This window comes from Schistocerca gregaria, chromosome 1, assembly GCF_023897955.1.
Source record: "Schistocerca gregaria isolate iqSchGreg1 chromosome 1, iqSchGreg1.2, whole genome shotgun sequence".
Taxonomy (NCBI): Eukaryota; Metazoa; Arthropoda; class Insecta; order Orthoptera; family Acrididae; genus Schistocerca; species Schistocerca gregaria.
Genome location: NC_064920.1, coordinates 684076964 through 684095542, shown reverse-complemented (window position 1 = coordinate 684095542; position 18579 = coordinate 684076964). Strand labels below are relative to the sequence as shown.

At 39.5% G+C, this 18579-nt stretch overlaps 1 protein-coding gene across 45 annotated transcripts in view; it reads left to right on the top strand.

Moving 5' to 3' along the window:
• The window catches only part of LOC126363857 (serine/threonine-protein kinase MARK2-like), a 284053-nt gene that overhangs the window by 164292 nt on the left and 101182 nt on the right, over nt 1–18579 (top strand). For all 45 annotated transcript variants that reach the window (XM_050008038.1, XM_050008036.1, XM_050008028.1 and 42 more), the window contains 4 exons: nt 5618–5674; nt 9620–9755; nt 12790–13010; nt 13220–13319. In XM_050008038.1, the coding sequence (XP_049863995.1) occupies nt 5618–5674; nt 9620–9755; nt 12790–13010; nt 13220–13319 (514 nt within the window). The remainder of the gene's footprint in view (nt 1–5617; nt 5675–9619; nt 9756–12789; nt 13011–13219; nt 13320–18579) is intronic.

Below are 18579 nucleotides of genomic sequence, written 5' to 3'. Positions count from 1 at the left end.
TAATAATAATAATAATAATAATAATATAAACATGACATATGTATATTCTTCCGCATTTGCTGTTGTCTCACTCTTGTTTCATCGTTTATTAGGCAGACAGGATTTAAATGAGATAGCAGCAAACACGAAAGAATACATAGCAAAATGTTTATATTCGTATTGTTCTTATAGTGAAGAGAATATTGCATGTGATTCACAATTCATAATAGTTCCTATTAGCTACCATCCCTTCTCACAGGTAGGAAAAAATTCAGAATGTAGAGTTCGCCATATTGACAAACATCCCAAAGAGTCTTGCCACTCGGATTTTCGTAGTACATTGAAATGCTGTTATATTCGAAGATGAACAATACGGAATTTGTATTTACTTCGTTGGATAATGTATGAAAATGCAGTGGTCGAAACTCAGGGAAGAGAAAAAATCTCATCTTCCAACTTTTTTTTAATTTATTTACTGACAGAGAGGTTTTGGCATCAGTATTTATCTTTGTGCCTGCAGAACATGCCTGTGTAGCGCTACATATATTCAATGGCAGAGGTTAGTTGTGGCAGCACCTACCAACATTTTTCAGAACTTCTGCTTACTTTAGCACTCGATTCTAAGCTGCAGGCGGTTTTGGGGATTGCAAAAACCGGAAAACAAGTGCAGCTTAGATTGGAGTAAATAGGCTAACAGCCCATTGTGGGCAACTCAAGCTCTGTACCAATTGTCTGAACAGTTACCAGTAGCCAGACGCAGTGGCAGCATAAAGTAAAGGTTAATTACAGAAGACGAAAATAAACAACAGCCAACTACACAGAACAAAATCTGGTTACAGTTGACTTAAGAAGCAACATGCACATAGGGTGTGATGTTAAGATGATGGAGTCTCAAGACAGGTTTTGTGCAGCATAAACTACTGGATTATAACAAATTTAAGAAGTTGATCATAACAGATTACTAGGTACAGATTGCACAGTAGGTATTTCACCTGTCCATATGCATGAGAGGAAGAAAAGAAAAACTTCAGTGGAAATGGTACTTGCGAAGATGTATTGAATGGAGTACTACCACAGATCACCTGAATATGGAAGTAAATAGGAATATAAAAAAAGGGAGGAAGGTTTATCTGTTTAGTAAGAGTAATAGGAGGCAGATTTCAGACTACCTGACAGATCAAAATGAAAATTTCTGTTCCGACACTGACAGTGTTGAGTGTTCATGCAAAAAGTTCAAGGCAATCGTAAAATGCGTTTTAGACAGGTACGTACCGAGTAAAACTGAGGGATTGGAAAAACCCACCGTACTTCAAAAACTAAGTTAGGAAACTACTGTGAAAGCAAAAATAGCTTAACTGCAAATATAAATGCAGCCAAAACCTCTCAGACAAACAGAAGCTAAATGATGCCAAAGTCAGTGTAAGGAGGGCTATGCTTCAAGCGTTCAGTGAATTCAAAAGTAAAATTCTATGTACCGACTTGACAGAAAATCATTAAGTGGATTGAAACAGCATATCCAGACACTCTGGAAAAAGGTGTTTAGTATTTCAGCTTTATGCGTGTCATCCTCTGTTTCAATGCCATTATCATCCCAAAGCTGTTTCACAGAGGAAGACCGCACTGCAGTTCCTTCTCTAAACAAACGAAAAAATGGCTGACATCGAAATAAGTGTCCAAGGAATAGAAAAGCAACTGAAATCACTCAACAGAGGAAAGTCCACTGGACCTGACGGAATACCAATTCGATTCTACACAGAGTACGCGAAAGAACTTGCCCCCTTCTAACAGTCGTGTACCACAAGTCTCTAGAGGAACAGAAAGTTCCACACAATTGGAAAAGAGCACAGGTAGTTCCAGTTTTCAAGAACGGTCATCGAGCAGATGCACAGAACTATAGGCCTATATCCCTGACATCGGTCTGTTATAGAATTTTAGAACATGTTTTTTGCTCGCGTATCATGTCATTTCTGGAAACCCAGAATCTGCGCTGTAGGAATCAACATGGATTCTGGAAGCAGTGGTCGTGTGAGACCCAACTCGCTTTATTTGTTCATGAGACCCAGAAAATATTAGATACAGGCTCCCAGGTAGATGCCATTTTCCTTGACATCCGGAAAGCTTTCGATACAGTTCCGCACTGTCACCTGATAAAGAAAGTAAGAGCCTATGGAATATCAGACCAGCTGTGAGTTTTTAGCCAACAGAACACAGCATGTTGTTCTCAATGGAGCGATGTCTACAGACATTGAAGTAACCTCTGGTGTGCCACAGTGGAGTGTTATGGGACGATTGCTTTTCACAATATATATAAATGACCTAGTAGATAGTGTCAAAAGTTCCATGTGGCTTTTCGAGGATGATGCAGTAGTATACAGAGAAGTTGCAGCATTAGAAAATTGCAGCGAAATGACGGAAGATCTGCAGCGGATAGGCACTTATTGCAGGGAGTGGCAACTGACCCTTGACATAGACAAATGTAATGTATTGCGAATACATAGATTGAAGGATCCTTTATTGTATGATTATATGATAGCGGAACAAACACTGGTAGCAGTTACTTCTGTAAAATATCTGGGAGTGTGCGTACAGAACGATTTGAAATGGAATGATCATATAAAATTAATTGGTGGTAAGGTAGGTTCCAGGTTGAGATTCATTGGGAGAGTCCTTGGAAAATATAGTCCATCAACAAAGGAGATGGCTTACAAAACATTCGTTCGACCTATACTTCAGTATTGCTCATCAGTGTGGAATCCGTAACAGGTCGGGTTGACAGAGGAGATAGAGAAGGTCCAAAGAAGAGCAGCGTGTTTCATCGCAGGGTTATTTGGTAAGCATGATAGTGTTATGGAGATGTTTAGCAAACTCAAGTGGCAGAGTCTTCAAGAGAGGTGCCCTGCATCGCAGTGTAGCTTGCTGTCCAGGTTTTGAGAGGGTGCATTTTTGGATGAGGTATCGAATATATTGCTTCCCCCTACTTATACGTCCCAAGGAGAACACGTATGTAAAATTGGGAGAGATTCTAGCACACACGAACCATACACGGCTGGAACAGGAAAGGGAGGTGATGACAGTGGCCCGTTAAGTGCCCTCCGCAACACACTGTTGGGTGGCTTGCAGAGTATAAATGTAGATGTAGATTAATAGAAATATGGTATGAATTCTCATGGATGGGAAAGGTGTAACCAGCCTGGAAAGTGGAAAGTACTGTTGTGATGAAGAGTATTAGTATGGTATTCTGCCTTATGGCAGGTCGTGCCGTGGGTTAAGCCTCTTCCGCTTTTGTTAGTCATTAGCCAGTCTTTTCATTTCTGAATATTTGTCTCCTTCAATATTGTCCAGAATTTGATATCTTCTTTTTCCTCTTCCCCCTTTTCTCTCTCCACCATTCCTTCTATTCCTTCCTTCAATAATCAGTCCTTCCTCAAGCAATGTCCAGTCCAGTTCCGTTTTCTTTTTCTGATGACTTTGAGCACGTTTCTTTCTTCTCCAACTCCTCTTAAAACTACTTCACTCTATACTCAGTCTTCCCATTTCACTTTTTCCATTCTTCTCCATATCCACATCTCGAGTGCCTCCAATCTTCTTTCATCTTCCTTCCACAATGTCCCGGTTTCTGCACCATATAGTGCAATGCTCCATAGGTAACATTTGGCAAATCTTTTCCTCAGATCTTTGTTTAGTGGTCCACAAAGTAATTTCTGTTCCTTCTTGAATCCTTCTTTTGCCATTGCAATTCTTTTCCTAATTTCTGTTGAGCAATACCTATCATCCATTATTACACTTCCCAAGTAATTGAAGTTATTCACTTGCTGTACTTCATCTCCCCCTATTTTCATACAGCATTTTCTCCCCTTTTCCTCAAGTTACCTAGCTTTTTATTTTCTTCTTGTTGATCTTCATTCCATATTCTTCTAATTTTGTGTTTGGATCATCTAACATTTGTTCCATCTCTCTTGCACACTCTGCCATCACAACCATGCCGTCTGCAAATCTTATACACTCCAGTTTCCAACACCCTATACAGACTCCTCTTCTTCCATCAAAACTTTCATTAATAATTTCCTCCAGATAGATATTGAACATTGTTGGTGATAAACAACCACCTTGTGTTATGCCTCTTCCCAGTTAAATTTCTTCACTCATCACACCTCCTATTCTTGCTCTTGCTTTCTGGTTCAAATATAAATTTCTAATTAGCCGTCTATCCCTCCAGTCAACTCCATGTTTCCTTAGGATTTCCACCGGCTTGTCCCATCTGACGCAGTCAAAAGCGTTCTCAAGATCAATGAACACAACATACACCTTCCTTTTCTTCTCCATGTACCTCTCCCCTATCACTCTCAGTAGCCCAGTGGCATCTCTAGTTCCTATTCCTCACCTGAAACCAAATTGTTCATCTCCTATTAAGCAATTCAGCTCTCCATATAGCCTGCTGTTGAGCGGCCTTGGCAAGAATTTGGCTGCTTGCAATATCAAGCACACTGTTATTTGTGTAATGAAGAAGTCCTTTAATAAAGCCCGAGCCTACACACAAACTTACAGCTCAATTCACCTATTAAATAGTTATGCGTAAGTCTACAGAATATTGCTGTGTAACGTCTTGTAGATCCATTGGAAATATTATAACCTCTACCCACATCTGTTTGACCTTAGGTAGGAAAAGAATCACAGATGACATTATCAATGAAATACTGTAAATTCCAGCATTGAGCAAAATACTTGTAGACTGTAATAGCAGTACTAATTTAGGCAGCTGTGATAATCTCTGGATGGTTTGGCTCTATTTAAACTTATCCAAGAAATGTGGTTTCTTAAACCTCATTTTTTTAAAACTTATTGTAGGAGTAGATTAGCAGAATGCCATGTGGGTAGTATCAAACTAATTAAGGAACCTAAACAGAGGGGTTTGCAAATTAAAATTAAGGTTCCACCTTCTTGGATATTGTGACTGAATCCCTATTACGTCTAATGGCTAGGATGAACATGCTGTCACAATCATAGCATATTCAAATGATCTGGCTGTTGCCGTAGCAACAGAAGACTGAGAGTGAAAAGCAAAGAATACAGAAGAGAATATGGCACTTCGCGAATCACAATGAATGAGACAATGTACATAATGCTGTAAAGTACCCTCTCTAAAACCCTTTCAGTCAAAATAAACAACATAAATGTCAAAAGAGATAAGTAACAAAATACTTACACCATGATGCAAGGTAAAGTTTTGATGAATATATTTGAATTATAATGAGAAAAACTGTAAAGCTAAAAATTAAACTTGCGAGACTCAGCACTCCAGAAAAAAGACTCAGCACTGCAGAAAAATGTTTAGAGGTAGTATGTAACAGCTTGTTAAATGAAGCTAGACAAAATTTTGACTGTTAGTCCTTAATATATGGCACATGTTAAAAATGTGCATTGCTCATAAAATAACACAGAATAGTCTTACTGCACAGGGATACCAACACAACATAAATATTAACTTAAGTCTAATATGCCTGAGGTTAAAATATATGTATATTACTTTTGTGAATAAGATTCTATGTGTACTAAATAAGTAATCCTCACATGCTTATACATAAAGTAATGCCATTAAATGAAAAGAAAGACAATTTGTTTTTTGTTTTTGTAATTCCAGATTGTTTCTGCTGTGCAGTATTGTCATCAGAAGAAAATCATCCACAGGGATTTGAAGGTAAGCATGGTAGGGAAGTTCTAGTTGGAATGATCATAAATTAACTGCAACTGATTTCTTTGGAATTGGAATTACTACATTATTCTTGAAGTTCAAGGGTATTTTGCCTGTCTAATATATCTTGCCCACCAGATGGCTGGCTCTCCCAAGGCTATCAATAGTTCTGCCGTAATATCATCTGTTCCCAACTTTCATCTTTCGGAGCTCCGCCAAAGTCTTCTTGGAGAATCTATCTCGCATCTCATCTTCACCTACGTAACTTCCTTTTCTGTGATATTAGGTAATAGTTCATCTCCCTTGTATGGACAGTCTATATACTCCTTCAACCTTTCAGCTTACCCTTCTTTGCTTAGGACTGGTTTTCCATTTGAGCTCTTGATACCCATGCAGCTGCTTCTCTTTTTCCCCCGAAAGCCTCTTCAATTTTCCCGTAGACATTGTCTATTTTTTTTTTCCCCTAGTGAAATATCCCTCTAAATCCATACATTTGTCCTCTATCCATTCCTGCTTAGCCATTTTGCAGTTCCCTCAATCTCATTTTTTAAACATTTGTCTTCCCTTCCACTTGTTTCATTTGCTGCATTTTTAAATTTTATTCTTCCATCAGTTAAATTCAAAATCTCTTAATACCCAAAGATTTATCCTAGGCCTTGTCTTTTTGTCTGTATAATACTCTCTGCCTTCAATATTTTACCTCTTAAAGCTTCCCATTTATCTTCTACTGTAAGTCATGGTTGCTCAGTACTAACATGAATTTTTTTGCAGCAGAATGAAAAAACTGGTGGAAGGTGACCCCAGGGAAGATTATTTTGGATTCCAGAGAAATGTAGGAACATGAAAGGCAATACTGACCCTAAGATTTGACTTAGGAAATAGGTTAACAAAAGACAAACCTATGTTTATAGCATTTGAAATTGTTGATTGGAATACTCTCTTTAAAATGCTGAAGGTAACGGAAGTAAAATACAGGGAGGGAAAGTACCTTTTGAACTTGTACAGAAAACAGACGCAGTTATAAGAGTTGAGGGGCATGAAAGGGGAGGGAGTGGTTAAGAAGGGAGTGAGACAGGGTTGTAGTCTATTCCTGAATGGACAGTGTCTTCAAAGGAGGATATAAGATGAACATCAACAAAAGCAAAACAAGATAAGTGAGAGTAGTTGAATTAAATCAGGTGATCCTAAGGAAATTAGTTTAAGAAATGAGACTCTTTTTGTTATTTGGGTAGCAAAATAACGGATAATGGCCGAAGTAGAGGGGATATGAAATATAGACCAGCAATAGCAAGAAAAGCATTTCTGAATAAATGAAATTTGTTAATTCAAATATAGATTGAAGTGTTAGAAAGTCTTTTCTGGAGGTATTTGTCTGGAGTGTAGCCATGTAAGGAAGTGAATTATGCACGATAAACAGATTAGACAAGAAGAGAATAGAAGCTTTTGAAATGTGATGCTATAGAAGAATGTTGAAGAGAAAATGGTTTGATCACAGAACTAATGAAGAGATACCGAATGGAATCGGGGAGACAAGAAGTTCGCGGCACAATTTAACTGAAAGAAGGGATCAGTTTGTAGGACACATTCTGATATATCAAGGGATCAGCAGTTTAGTAATTGGGGGGGGGGGGGCAGAATAAAAATCATTGAATCATTGAGGGGAAACCAGGAGATGAATACAGTAAGCAGATCCAGAAGGATGTAGGTTGCAGTAGATATTCCAGAGATGAAGAGGCTTGCACAGGATGGAGAAGCCTGAGGAGTTGCATCAAACCAGCTCGGACTAAAGACCACAACAACAACAGCAATGAGAGATTAACTGCAAACAAGCTGTTAATGTTAGAATTGGGTTCTGCTACTAGGACGTCCATGTTGATATTGAGAGTTTGAGAGGGAGCAGACTGCAGATCATTTGTGTGCAACGATTTGTACACTGTGATACCCCAATTTTCTGAATGTGTGAACAATCTGCCCAAATCAATAACAGTGCTAATTTCCATCTTGTAGACATGTAATTGTGTGTGTGTGTGTGTGTGTGTGTCTGTACCACTTGGCAAGCACTTTTATAAGTAGATGTGTTCGTAATTTTTGTTGATTTTGTTGCATGATATCCTTTCTTATTAATCTCTCCCTTCTCCTCCCTCTGCCCCCCCCCCCCCCCCATCCCGTCTCTCTCTCTCTCTCTCTCTCTCTCTCTCTCTCTCTCTCTCTCTCTCGACTGTAGAACATACAGTGAAAGATGTTGAAAAGGGTTTTGGGCAAGTAACTTTAGTCCAAACAATAATATTTTAGTCTTATATTTCCTGACATACTATATGAAGGATGAAAAATGTATGGATCAATTGTTGTTGTACACAACTCTGGAATTGGACTAAAATGAAGTGACATGATACCTAAGATGGAAGGCAGGCCATCCATTATGTTTATAACAACATTGTACCATATAATCAAAAAGCTAGTGCTTTATAAAAGACCGAAATATTTGTAGTTTAAAGTGTGTCTGCTTGCGGGTAAGAACATTGGCTTGAATCATATTTTTAACATTGAATTTGCTCTTGGCATATAATTGTCAAGATTCAGCCAACATGCTGGATGACCATGTACTATTGTGGTGATGTGTGGTCATCAGATTTATGTTATCTGTGATTTTCCTAAATTGCTTGTGGTTCCTTGGGAAAGGATGCAGCTGAATTTTTATCCAAAACACCCCCAGTCCGTGCTTGTGATCAAAATGATGTGAAACCCAGTTCTTCCTTCCTTTGTTCATTATGCTATATAGATTATGTGCAGCCCCTGTATTTCACAGTATACAATTTCTGCTTTTGCAATTCTTTTGCTTGCTTACAGCAACAATGGAAAAACAAAAATTTACTTAACTTTCAGCTTTTCTTCTGTCAGTCATCATTCACACGCCGTTCTACATTAACGTACTTACTTTGCAATCCACCGTACTGTGTGTGACAAAAGATACTTTCTACCACCACTACCCATTCCCTTTCATGGGCCACTCGCAAATGGAGTGTGGGGTTAAATTGTCTATATGCCCATAAGACCTTGATTTCTCTTCTCTTGCCTTTGCAGTCCTAATTTGGATTTCCTTGTATCCTACACCCCCACTTCTGTCTGTTCCTGTGCTAGAGGCGGTATTTCTCTATCAAAAATGTGCCATTATAATCAAATGTTTTTTGTTATAACTCTTGACCAGTTGTTAGTTTGTAACTTATGTGTCACTCTGGGAACTGGTACTGATACTGTTAAGCATTGTCAGAACATAGAAATGCAGCATTGCGAAAGAGTTCCTCTTCTGTGTGCATTGTCCGAAAAAGACTATAGTCCACTTGACCCATCATAGCTTAATCTTCATTGTTGTACCCAAGTGACTGTTTTGTTCACTTAATTTGCCTTTGTTAAGTTTTCAGGTAAATATTGCTGTTGCATTCTGTGATGTAAATTGTAAGGTGCTTAAATGGTGCTTATTAATTGGTTTGACATTGTACTGAGAATTTGTTGCTGGATAGCGAAATGAACATTAAAATAGCTGATTTTGGATACAGTAATGAAGTCACCACATATGTTTGTAATTCATTAGTGACAGTGTTAATATGTAATTGAAGCTTCATTAATTCATTTGCCTACTGCACTAATGTTAACTGTTTCCACACAGGACCTTAGTTTTTAGTTTTGTATATCTTGGAGAAGGTGCCTTTTATTTGCATATGATGAAGGAAACTGCATTTATGTATTCCTTTGTCTCATTTTAGGTGATAACTAAACTAGTATTCATACTTCTAATCTACATCCACTGTAAGTCAACTGTTCTTAATAAAAAAATATATTTAGTGAATATTATTAAGTAATAAAATGCTAGTAATGTCAACCTCTGTTTATTTCTGAAGAGCAATTGTGTTATATTTATATCTGAACATATATTATCTTTTTGTCTATCTCCAGGCTGAGAATTTGTTGCTGGATAGCGAAATGAACATTAAAATAGCTGATTTTGGATTCAGTAATGAATTCACACCTGGGAACAAATTGGACACTTTCTGTGGCAGCCCACCATATGCTGCACCAGAACTTTTCCAGGGTGAGTTTTAAAATGATATAAAGATGGCTCATATAACATTTTTGTAGTAATTGCAAAACTCTGCAGATAACCATCAATTAAATGGTGTAGTACTAAATATTGGCCATCATATTTACACACATTGTAGTTTCTCTAACTGGCGAACAATTTTCATAATCCATAACATGCAAGCAATCAAACTGTCTTCTGACCAAAAGGCTTGCATCAGGCTGGAAGTCTGTTGACATTTATTTATATTTTAGTTTTGTTACACACAGTGGGTTTTTGAAAGCCTCTTTCATGCTAATTAGTGCTGCCTCTCCACAGAAATCATACAGGTTTAGTGTTGTACAGTGGCCTTCATTTATTATTTTCAGCTCAAGATACTGTAAATTTCACACACACACACACACACACACACACACACACACACACACACACACACACACAGAGAGAGAGAGAGAGAGAGAGAGGAGAGAGAGAGAGAGAGAGAGAGACTAACTAAACACAATCTCCTTTAAGCAAACCGATCCCATTGATTGGATATCTTTAGGACATATCCAATCAAACAGCCTCCTTCTTTTGGTCATGTTGTGCTGTGAATCTCTTTTGCCGTAGTTCAGTTGAGTATCTCTTCATGAGTTGTCCAGTCTACCTGTCTAATCTTCAATATTCTTCTGCAGCAACATATTTCGAATATTCCAGTTCTCTTATTGTTTGGCGTGTTTATCATCCATGTTTCACTTCTGTACTGCAGGCAAATGTAAAACACATTTTATACTTAAATTTTTATTACTTATTGAAATATTTCCGTTTTTCAAAAAAGATTTTCTTGCTTTTTCTGGTCCGCATTTTAATATCTATCTACTTCGGACATTGTTGGTTATTTTGCTGCCTAAATAATGGAAGTAATGTACTACTTTTAATGTGTCATTTGCTAATCTAATTCCCTCTTCATGGCGTGATTTAATTTGATGACTCACTGTTGCCCTTGTTTTTGTTTGTAGATGTTCATTTTGTAATCTCTTTTCTAGCCACTGTCCATCCCATTGACATGATCTCCACTCTACTTGTGATCAGTAAACCTTGGTTTTGTTTCTTTTCCCTGAACTTAAATTCCATTTACATTTTTCCCCTTTACTTCTTGCTCACTACACACATTAAGTAATATAGAGGATAGGTTACAATCCTGCCTCGCTCCTTGTCATGTCCTTCAACTCTCGTAGCTGTAGCGGTATGTGTAAAAGTTGTAGACAACCTTCTACTATATATCCCTGCTGTCTTCAGAATTTCAGACAGTATATACCAACCAGTATTGTCTCTAAATCTACAAATGCTATGAATGTGTTATTGCTGTCCTTGAGTCTATCTTCCAAGACATGTCGTGCGATCAGTATTGCCTTTTGTGTTCCTAAAATTCCTCAGAACACAAGTTAATATATCCGCTGGATCAACTTCTATTTTTCTCGTACTCGTGCATGCTTCTACAGTTTTGCTTTTCACCTCTAACCATTTCTGCTATGTCATTTTGTAGTTTCTATCAATCTCATTTCTAATAAAATTTGATATATCATATGTTGTCTGCGAGTTTCTGTTAGTAATTATGTGTTTACCTGTTTGATCCACAGCTGCCTTTGATCTCTCGAAGCCACTCATGTCTTCTGTTGTTATCCTTTTCCCTGTTTCTCAAATGCTCCCTTCTGAAGCACTGAACAACCAGTGGTTCATTTAATTTGTCCAATTAAGCAATCGATCTGAAATCTACCAGTGTCTCCATCTCTCTACCATGTATACAACCTCCTTTGATAACTCTTACCAAATGTTGAAATTGTGCTCCATGCAGGTTTGGACCGGGTGGTTCCTTCTTTCATTCCTCTCATCCTGTCCCCGATTTCCTACTACTTTTCCTTAATTCCAATCCACCATCACATTTAAATTTTCATATCCCTTAATAATATAAATAATTTCATTTGTATATTCTTGAAATGTTGGGGGGAGGGGGAGGGGCGGTGGTTGATGACAAACCCAACAGCCACCACCATACTAAAAGTTTATTTGCATATCTTTTTCATGACAATGCATTTATAGACCTACTTCTGCAGTAATCTTTTTTGATTTTTTGTTGATAACCCTATACTCACAGGACCAGAAGTCCTGTTCCTCCTGCCTCTGCACATCTCTAAATCCCACAATGCCCAACTTAAACGTATTTGTTTCTCTTTCCAGTTCTCTGACCTGCCTACCTGATTAAGGGATCTAACGTACACACTCCAGCCCTTAGAACGTCAGTTTTGTTTTACCTGATTTCATTATCTGGATTAGCTCCTGTGTGGAAAACCAATTGGGCTAAAGTGTCCATTTTATCTCAAGACTACATTATCCAAAAGGATTCCATCTTCTTTAGAACATACTTTCAAGCTGCATTTGCACTGGACATATAACAGCTTTAGTCTCTCATTGCTTTCATCTGTAGTCTCTTACTGCTTACAGCTGTTCGCAGCACCAGCATAGCGATAACATATTGAATAACATTGCAAGGCCAGGTCAGTCACTTATCGTCACCAACCCCTGCAACTACCGAAAAGGATTCTGGCCCCCCTTCAGGAGCCGTACGTTAATCTTGGCTTTCCATAGATACCCCTCCAATGTGCTTGCATTTATGGTACGGCTATGAGTATCATGGCATGCAAGCTACCCCGCCATGTTGAAGTCCATGGTGGGTAGGCAGTTAATGACGTCAAATGGAATTAATAGCAGATAATTACATAATGTACTACCTTGTCATTTCTACACTGGCAGAATTTTGTTTAATATGGTGCTTTATTTTTGTGTAAATGATCTTACAATATTTTGTTAAGTGTGAAATTCTTAATTTAACACTCTGCTATTGCATGAACGTCTCAAAATCTCTTAAATTATACATTTCATGTGTTATTCTGGATAGTTAAAGCGTAAAGGCTTTGTTGTACTCTTCCTCTTAATGTGGCCTTGAAGGCAGGCAACTACATTTTAATTGTGTTCATCTTATAACATAGTTCATTTTCTAATTTTGCAGGAAAGAAGTATGATGGACCAGAAGTTGATGTGTGGTCTCTGGGTGTGATATTATATACATTAGTGAGTGGATCACTGCCATTTGATGGCTCTACGTTGAGGGAACTTAGGGAAAGGGTGCTGCGGGGAAAATACAGGATACCTTTCTACATGTCAACAGACTGTGAAAATTTACTCAAGAAATTCCTGGTACTAAATCCTGCTAAAAGGGCATCATTGGAAGTGAGTTACTTCCTACTCATTTTTAGTTTTGTGCTATATAGCATTGGAATTAATGTCATATTTATCTTTTGTGTACAAGTGTGTGTGTGTGTGTGTGTGTGTGTGTGAGCGCACGCACTTATTGACTGACTAATAATACTTGTTTTTATTGTATTGTATCAGTAATACAACTCCAGTTTTGGAATGATTTGAACTACATTAACTTTCAGAACATAATGAAAGACAAGTGGATGAATATGGGTTATGAAGACGATGAGCTTAAGCCATATGTCGAACCAGAGCCAGACTTCAAGGATCTGAAAAGGATAGGTATGATACTTTCTGGTATTATTTTGTAATGTTATGAGGCTGTTAACATATATAGATAAAATAGCTTATATATGCCTGATGACTTTGTAACTAAAAGTCTAAGAAGCCGACCTTATCTAGGGTATTGCACAGGTCGCAGGTGGCAGATAGTGAACATTCCATCAGATATGGTGGCCAGCTGCGAATACAGAATAAGCAGTCCTGGACCAAGGCAAAACAGAACCAAATCCACTTTGTGTCTGTTTTGTAGCAGGCGGCAAGCTTGTCAGCTGCTGTTCCCCAGTGGTGCGGAAATGCAGTGTGTCTCACCAGATACACCAGAGTCCTTTGGCCAACTTAAAAATAAAACGAATACATTTTTTGCAACACTTGATGTACAAACACTTTTGCAACCAAGTAAACTTCGTAAAATGAAAGATACCGTATTTACTCGAATCTAAGCCGCTCTTTTTTTCCGGTTTCTGTAATCCTAAAAACCGCCTGCGGCTTAGAATCGAGTGCAAAGCAAACGGAGGTTCTGAAAAATGTTGGTAGGTGCCGCCACAACCAACTTCTGCCGTCGAATATATGTAGCGCTACACAGGCATGCTTTGTAGGCACAAAGATAAATACTGGCGCCAAAGCCCTCTGCGTCAGTAAATAAATTTAAAAAAAAAGGTGGAAGACGAGCTTTTTTTCTCCGCCCCGAGTTTTGACCACTGCATTTTCATACATTATCCAACGAAGTAAATACAAATTCCGTATTGTTCATCTTCGAATGTAGCAGAATTTCAATGTACTACGAAAATCCGACTGGCAAAACTGTTTGGGATGTTTGTCAATATGGCCAACTCTAAGTTTTGAAGAGATGGTTGCTAATAGGAACTTGATGAAATGTGAATCACATACAGTATTCTTTTCTCCATAAGAATAATAACAATATAAACATTTTGCCATGTATTCTTTCGTGTTTGCTGCTATCTCATTTAAATCCTGTCTGCCCAATAAACTAAGAAACTAGAGTGAGACAATAGCAAACGCGGAAGAATATCGTGACATTTATATTCATATTATTCTTATGCTGACTAGTGATACAGTCAGAAATGAAGCACGCCAACTGACTAGATTTTTAAATCTAAGATGACTCTAATTTCTGTGCAGAACTTGATGTACGAAAGAAGCGGCCGAAAAGATTTTCAAACGGAGAAAAATTTTCGTCTAACTCATTCAGAACATGTTCTATCATACGCAGTCTATTATTTGGTTCTTGTTGATCATTATCAAAGAAAGCAGCAGTGTAAGTAACAACAAATAGAAGTCTCTTGCCATTGTTTCGCTAATGAGACGATTCCCTTTTTTTTTTAATTGTATGTGGCGTTAGCGCGCAAAAAAGCAAGCCATGCCGCGATCGGCGACAGGCCGTAAACCCGCACTGTCAGAATGCGGCAAACAGTGCATGACACAGTACAGTAATGCATTTTCAGCTTAGAGAGACGTAAATACCTATAACAAAGAAAACGGCACTTATCAGATCAAAGCAAAATAAGCAATAGATTCAAACCAGACGAAGGACGTGAAAAAGGAAGGGTACCTGTATAAATATGGACGGAGCGCCTGTCGCATAGCAATGGCTGCCTGATAAAGTTTAACTGCTAAGCTTACGACTTGCAGCAAACTACTGTAGGTCTATCGTCATACATTCAACCTAAATTGTCTCTCATATTACAATGGACCAACTTTGTTTCGATTTGAACACAAAGGAAAGCCAGTCATCAAAAGCGACATTGGCTGATTGTACCTCGTGTGGTCATGTAGATCCTTACATGAAATAAAACATCAAAGTAAAGTAAATAAATTTGGATGCGATGTTGATGGCATGTATTTTTTTGAGCTAAAATTGCTGGCCAGTATTTCTGTCAAAGGAAAAACGTTCAATACTGTCGATTGACACACATGAAAGATCACACATTAAACTAGCTTTTGGAACTACTAGTTCCTACCTTCAGAAGGTGGGAGGGATGATTTGGGGGGAGGTTGAAAAGGAAGCGCATGTCAATCTGATACCCCAGGATGAAAGAGATCCCTCTGTCGTCTCCTTTCTTTTTAACTTTGCCCAACTTACCCATCTCACCTCCCCCATGAAAATAGATAATAGGTCTGAAAGCTAGGATAGTGTGTGTACTTTTATATGTAGCCATCAGAATTATTGAAAATTTCCTCTCGCGAAAGTAAGTATAGGTTAGCAATTCTCTCTCTCTCTCTCTCTCTCTCTCTCTCTCTCTCTCTCTCTCTCTCCCTCTCTCTCCCCCTCCCTCCCTCACCCCCCCCCCCCTCCCCCCCCCCCCCAATCTATCTAGCTATTTATCTGTCCACCTGGAGTGAATTTTCTTTTAACACAATGAACATGTAGCTTTATGTAATGTCGAAGGTAAAAAGTGATGATAAGTAGGAACTGAATATATTCTGAAAAGAATATTTGGTTTTCTGTGATAATAGAAAGTAGGAAGAAAATATCCATATGAGTAACTTTTAATTTTAGATCATGATTTCTGGATTTGAAGTAACCAGTAACAATAGAGTCCAAAGTACTTTTTGTGTGCTTGATGCTAACTCATGTTCAAGCAAGTGGGAAGAAGATCGTTGTCCAGCTGTGCTGTTTTCCATGGTTTCACCAAACTGATTAAAGCAAATGTCAAGATGATCACGTACACTTGGAGCTGGTATTTTGTTTCAGCATATGCCGAGCAATGGCAGCAGGTTATTACTTTTCATGGTGATGTTGTGCATAGTAAACCTAATTTCACTTTGCATCAGTCATTTTCACCATTTTGTCAGTTAAACCGCCTTTTCATATTCTGCAGTGAATTTGAAACGGGGGGGGGGGGGGGGGGGGGTGTTGTATGAGGAGCTCAACAGTATGAGGAGGTACAGTCAAGTGTTGTGCTGAAGGAAGGTATCAGTGTTTTGGTTTTGAGAATATAAAATAGTAAAGCTGTCCTTGACCTGACAATTGATTTTAAACTAAAATATTTTACAGTTGATATAACTCTTTAATTAAAAAGTTCTGCACTGTTCTCATCATACTTATTCCACCAATTACAACAGATATGGTTTGCATTCAAAAGTGTAAGATTTTATTGTGATATTTTCTCTTAAACCGAAACATTTATGACCCACATATTGCTAATGCTTCATTATTTCACATCCTGGCTGTTTCATCACCAAGGGCATTCCTCAGCACAAACGATTTTTTTAAACATTGTGAATTGTGTATGGACACTGGTTTCCTTTTTTGTGAATTGTGTGTAGACACTGGTTTCCTTTTCACTGTGACTGTAGTAAGTTTTCTTTGCTCCAGCTAATGTGTTAATGTTGCTAATCAGTATTTAATAATTTTGTCTTTTCTCTTCTGGTCACGTGAAGTAGAGCCTGAAACGGAGTATACCTCAATTAAAAATACACTCCTGGAAATGGAAAAAAGAACACATTGACACCGGTGTGTCAGACGCACCATACTTGTTTCGGACATTGCGAGAGGGCTGTACAAGCAATGATCACACGCACGGCACAGCGGACACACCAGGAACCGCGGTGTTGGCCGTTGAATGGTGCTAGCTGCGCAGCATTTGTGCACCGCCGCCGTCAGTGTCAGCCAGTTTGCCGTGGCATACGGAGCTCCATCGCAGTCTTCAACACTGGTAGCATGCCGCGACAGCGTGGACGTGAACCGTATGTGCAGTTGACGGACTTTGAGCGAGGGCGTATAGTGGGCATGCGGGAGGCCGATTGGACGTACCGAGGAATTGCTCAACACGTGGGGCGTGAGGTCTCCACAGTACATCGATGTTGTCGCCAGTGGTCGGCGGAAGGTGCACGTGCCTGTCGACCTGGGACCGGACCGCAGCGACACACGGATGCACGCCAAGACCGTAGGATCCTACGCAGTGCCGTAGGGGACCGCACCGCCACTTCCCAGCAAATTAGGGACACTGTTGCTCCTGGGGTATCAGCGAGGACCATTCGCAACCGTCGCCATGAAGCTGGGCTACGGTCCCGCACACCGTTGGGCTGTCTTCCGCTCACGCCCCAACATCGTGCAGCCCGCCTCCAGTGGTGTCGCGACAGGCGTGAATGGAGGGACGAATGGAGACGTGTCGTCTTCAGCGATGAGAGTCGCTTCTGCCTTGGTGCCAATGATGGTCGTATGCGTGTTTGGCGCCGTGCAGGTGAGCGCCACAATCAGGATTGCATACGACCGAGGCACACAGGGCCAACACCCGGCATCATGGTGTGGGGAGCGATCTCCTACACTGGCCGTACACCTCTGGTGATCGTCGAGGGGACACTGAATAGTGCACGGTACGTCCAAACCGTCATCGAACCCATCGTTCAACCATTCCTAGGCCGGCAAGGGAACTTGCTGTTCCAACAGGACAATGCACGTCCGCATGTATCCCGTGCCACCCAACGTGCTCTAGAAGGTGTAAGTCAACTACCCAGGCCAGCAAGATCTCCGGATCTGTCCCCCATTGAGCATGTTTGGGACTGGATGAAGCGTCGTCTTACGCGGTCTGCACGTCCAGCACGAACGCTTGTCCAACTGAGGCGCCAGGTGGAAATGGCATGGCAAGCCGTTCCACAGAACTACATCCAGCATCTCTACGATCGTCTCCATAGGAGAATAGCAGCCTGCATTGCTGCGAAAGGTGGATATACACTGTACTAGTGGCGACATTGTGCATGCTCTGTTGCCTGTGTCTATGTGACTGTGGTTCTGTCAGTGTGATCATGTGATGTATCTGACCCCAGGAATGTAGCAATAAAGTTTCCCCTTCCTGGGACAATGAATTCATGGTGTTCTTATTTCAATTTCCAGGAGTGTATATTACACTGCACACACTAAATACTTGTAATCGTCAATCGTTTTCTCTTAATTCCTTCAGTGTTTTGCTGTTACATAGAGTTATGCTGTTGACTGATGATGGAAACAAGCAAATTTATTTAATTTTAAGTAGCAATGTTTATGGAAAAAATATATACACTTAGACACACACCAATAGAAATGCACACTGGAATATATCAGGGGTGTTCAAAAGAAAAGGTATAAAATGACAGTGGATAAAATTATTCAAAAGTAATCCCGAGAGGCCCGAGTACCACTATCCCACTGTTTTAGGAGGAAAAGGATTCCTTTTCGCAGAATTCCTGTGGATGTGATTGTAACCAGTTCTTCACTGTGTCCTTCAGTTCATCATCTGAACTGTTGCGCCTTCCTTTGAGA